The 4,623-nt window shown below is 35.6% G+C and overlaps 1 protein-coding gene across 2 annotated transcripts in view; it reads right to left on the reverse strand.

Annotated features, from left to right (window-relative positions):
- TBCE (tubulin folding cofactor E) overlaps window positions 1-4,623 on the reverse strand; it is a 73,888-nt gene that overhangs the window by 47,085 nt on the left and 22,180 nt on the right. For both annotated transcript variants that reach the window (XR_002099382.1, XM_019526932.1), the window contains exons 5-6: window positions 2,694-2,782; window positions 1,823-1,922 (exon numbers count right to left, since the gene is read on the reverse strand). Coding sequence is in view for 1 of the 2 variants with exons in the window: in XM_019526932.1 (XP_019382477.1) it covers window positions 1,823-1,922; window positions 2,694-2,782 (189 nt within the window). In the remaining variant the exon portion in view is untranslated. The remainder of the gene's footprint in view (window positions 1-1,822; window positions 1,923-2,693; window positions 2,783-4,623) is intronic.

Below are 4,623 nucleotides of genomic sequence, written 5' to 3' on the forward strand. Positions count from 1 at the left end.
CCTCAATCTTCTTCTCCAGACTAAGTAATCCTAGTTCTTTCAGCCTGTCCTCATAAACCATGTTTTCCAAGCCTCAAATCTGCAAAGAACATTTATAGATTACTTAGGCAGAAAAAATAATATTTCTGATTAGGCTCCCATCTTTCTCCTTGCAAAATTACATCTAAAGAGAGCTAGTTATGAGAAAACCTCAGGACCACACTCTGGCCATGTCTACATGAAAGGTTATGATGCCTGACAGTGACACCCTAAAGGGCACAACACAGTTTCGAGCTGGCAACCAGATAATTCCAGAAGCAGTCAATATAGGGAGACATGGGCAGATTAATTAGTTTAGGGACAGATTATTTCACCCCATTATTCACCAGTGTTAAATACCCCACCTCAAATGGACACAGCTATCCTACTTCCAGTTTAGGAGGCACAAAGCAGCACAGCTTGCTTGAGGGCGCCACTGTTGGGCACTGCAAGTCTACAATGTAGAATGACCCTGGATGAATCTGCCCCCTTTATATCGTCTTCTAAATCCACTGGGGTGGGGGAACCCTCCACACATTTGGGACCATCTATGCTAATCTGTGAATTTCTTCCCTATCTCCTGGCAATACTGCTCCATTTAAAGATACCTTTTTCCCTTGGGGGCAGGGGGAGTGAAAAAGTGGGGGGCATTATTTGTAAAGCAGGAACTCACTGACACAAATATTATCAGAGAGATTTTTCCTGTTACTCACTGTGGTCCAACATTCTAGCCAGCATTGTTTCAGGGCAGGCGGGCTGGGCCCCAGAGTATATTTCAGTTTGGTACTAAACAGACATTCTTAATAAAACGTATTTCTTTAGATAAAAATCAGATGCCTGAAAAAGCTGATTTTGGGATAGACATGAAAAAACAACAAAGAAACAAACAAAAAAACCCTGGGGAGATAAAAATCCCAAGGTAAAAACCATTCAGCATAAGCAAAAAAAAAAACCCCAGAAAACCAAGCTTAGTCTAAAGCTTTCCTACAAGAGAAGAATCTTTAAAACTTATCTGAATGAAAACACAAGCAAAAACAGGTTTGAAAAACACCAGATAATTAATAGTTAGCTCAAGTTCACAACAACCAAGTGAGCCCTCGGTACCTGAACAAGCCATGAAGATGTCACCCTGGAAGCAGCAAAAAACATTCTTTGTTATAAAATCCTACAGAGCACATCTTACTATGCCAACTTGAATTTTTAAAACTCTGGTTCGTAACCCAACACCCTTTTTAAATAGTATGTCCTCCTTTTTTATTTAAACTTTTTATATTTATAAACTTTCTTTACAAGGATTCAACTTCCCTGTTGACATTTACAAGAACTTTTTAGACAGTCTGCTTCCTCCAATGTGCTTGGAAATTCTGGAACTAGCTAGGTGCAAAGTACTGTCAAATATGTGAAGTAGACTAAAACAATAAAGGCATATTTGTACTTTTCAACTGTAGCAGCCTTGTGAAATAATAATCACTCTTCAAATAGAATCATGATTTGTTAAGTTGTACAGTATTTTCTTTAAGCTTTGAAACAAACTGGAATTTAGGGCTACCCCCATATTTCTGGTTTTGGCAAAACAATGCCCAAAACTTCCTTTGGGATCTAGTCCTTCCTCAGTATGCAATACTTCTGGAAGATATGGCAAGAACAGAAAAAGAATAAGAGCCAGTTTATAAGAAGTAGCCAGGCATTTAACTCCTATTATTTTTAAAAGGAAATTTAGATCCTTAAATCAAGCTTTCATTTAAGTATCAAGCCATATATCTCTAACAAAAGCAGCGGAAATAAAAAATATGTATCATTATACCTGAGATGCAGTATTTCCAGATTCTGTACCTCACTAGCGATATCTATCACTGTTTCCCACGATGACAACAGATTTTTTGATAAGTCTATACTCTTGATATCTGAGAATTTACATTAAGAAAATATATCAGAAATATCAGAGACTGGAGCTATATCTTTAGATAAAGATAAAGCAAGCTATATCTTTAGATATAACTTACTTTTGTACCAAAATATAGTAGAATAAATCTTTGGGATAAGTAGCAATATTGATCAGTTACTCTAAACTATATCTTGATCTATAGTAAAGAAATGGGTCATCAAAACTTAAAAAATAACTTCAATTTACAGAGCCCCAAAATAATTTATTTCCCAATTACTGAGTATATAATTTTGACGTCCTAAAACAGTATAATTTCTACTATGTATTTTAGTAACACATAAACTACAATACATAGGAGCTTGAATATCTTATTCATTACACCCTCACAGCTTCTTGTGCCTACAAAGCTCTTCTCCAGCAATTACATTAGAAGTTATATGGCTTTGTCCTATACCAAATTATTTTTTTAAAATTCCCATCATTTTTACCACAACTGCACCTTCTGAAGTCTTGAATCAATGACAATAGTTAACTAAATTAGCATAGTTCCCCACCCCCTCTTTTTACCCAGGAACCCTAATTCCAAATACATTCTAGGATTTTAAACAGTAAAAAGAATGAAGATTGAATTATACCCCTATATACAATGCAAAGTAATTAAACTGATCTGAAAATAACCGCTTGATAAAATATAATTGCTTAATTTCTACAAAGTAAGTATGGAATGCTAAAAACATGTATTATTTTAGTAAGTGGTGGTACATAATACAGCACCTTTAGAAAAGGATACTAGGACACGTTCTGCTAATTTCCTCCTTCTGACCTGCGTGGCTCACTGCACATTCTCTCACTGAGATGTTTTCCAATTTGTTCAGCTGACTATATGAAAAAGTGTCAAATTATAAACAAAGAGAAAAACTGCAGATGCATTAGAAGCACATTGATATTAAGCCTAAACAGGATACATTTTTAAAAATCTTTTTTCGGGTTGCTATTATGAAAACTATTTATAGCCAGATAGTTGTATAATCTTTAACTGATCACAGAAACACTCCTTTGTCCAGGGTAAAAAGCAGAAACACTGGAAAAACAATGCTGGACAAGCAGCAAAGAAAATGACTCCATCCATCTGGAATCAAATTCAAGTATGCAAAATGCAGTTACCCAGTTTGGAAACTCGTCAGCGCACCAGAATTAACATTGCGGGTTTTGCAAAAAAAATTAACTACAAGAACGTTAATCAATTGTTTTATGTCTGACAAAAATGGCATTTTCAATTGATCAGTAAAAACTGGTTGAATGTCAACTTAGAGAGGAAGAGTGCCATCTACTGAATTGTCACTACCAAGATGCTGCAAGTGCCCCACAGGGATAACAGTGTACAGGCAGTTTATTCCTTATCATCAAAAACCAGTTCACCTCCTCCTCCTCCTCCTCTGCCCCGCCCCATACACAGCAAGGAGTCACAGAAGCTACTTAGAACAGCTCCTCTCCATTTGGTACTCTGGCTTTCTGCCTCTCCCTTTTTTATTTAGAGAGTATAGCATGGAGTACTAACATTTAAAAAAATATACCCTGTACAACATTAATAAAATATGAATATCAATTTATGTATAATAATTGTTAATTTATTCTAATTCTCGCTCTTCCCTTATCCAAGACCTCGAATGCCTGTTATCACCTCCTGTTGTGTGAAGTCAAATTTAAGTTTGGAGCAACTAGACACTGGGATCATGTCTTGCATATCTGTATGCTAACAGCAGTGCTATATTAGCATCTCCTAACCAAGCACAGTAGTGCTGATTTTCTGAAATCCAAGAAGATTAAATCTCAAGGTAACATGCTAATGTGAGCCAGAAACCTCAACAACTAATGGACATTCTTCATCTGATGGAAGATAGCTGACTTATGTTAATAAGTACTACATATACATGTGAAAGGAGCACTAAAAACAGGAAGAGTTGCAAATGTATATACCAAAAGTTCATAAAGGAACCTTATAGCCCTATTTTTTTTCAAAAATAAACCACTGTAGTACTAAATATAACATTTAGTCTTGTCAGCCTGCATAAATTACTGGTAAGGAATGCAAAATATACGCATGTGATAAAGATACTACCAGCTAAAGAGCTTCATTATCCTTTACAGGTCAAGTGCCTTTCCTTTGCCCTTCGGATGAATGTTAAATGTTAAGAATATAAAATATATGACACTCTCATTGACCCAGAGGGACAGTCTTCCATCTTCAGCTCCCTCTGCACAAAAATTAAGTTTATTTCCTACCTATGGGGACTTTTTACCATCTTGCACCATCTACACTTTTCCCAGAACCTGACGAAGGGACTTTGATTCTGAAACCTTGCAGAAAAGGACATTTTTCTTGCCATTTTCCAGTTGGTCTAATAAAAGGTATCATTTTGGAACAAAGAGTTATAGTTTTTTTAATATCTTTTTGTCTCAGACCAACATGGCTACCAATTACACCCCTGAAACAATATAAAATAACACTTTTAACTCCCCTCCCAATGTACTTAATATAGCTATGTAATCTTAATATAAAGATTATCTTAATATATTATTGTATAATGATTATCTTAATATAAAGAACTCTACCTATTACACTTATTGTTCATCACATAGTTTTGGCCATTTCATTCAACTGGAAACAGTTTTAGTGTGCATCTCAAATAATGTTCACAGTCTCATTTCAGGAATCAGGT

Source organism: Gavialis gangeticus, unplaced genomic scaffold (assembly GCF_001723915.1).
Source record: "Gavialis gangeticus isolate Ggan-Ray unplaced genomic scaffold, GavGan_comp1, whole genome shotgun sequence".
NCBI lineage: Eukaryota > Metazoa > Chordata > Crocodylia > Gavialidae > Gavialis > Gavialis gangeticus.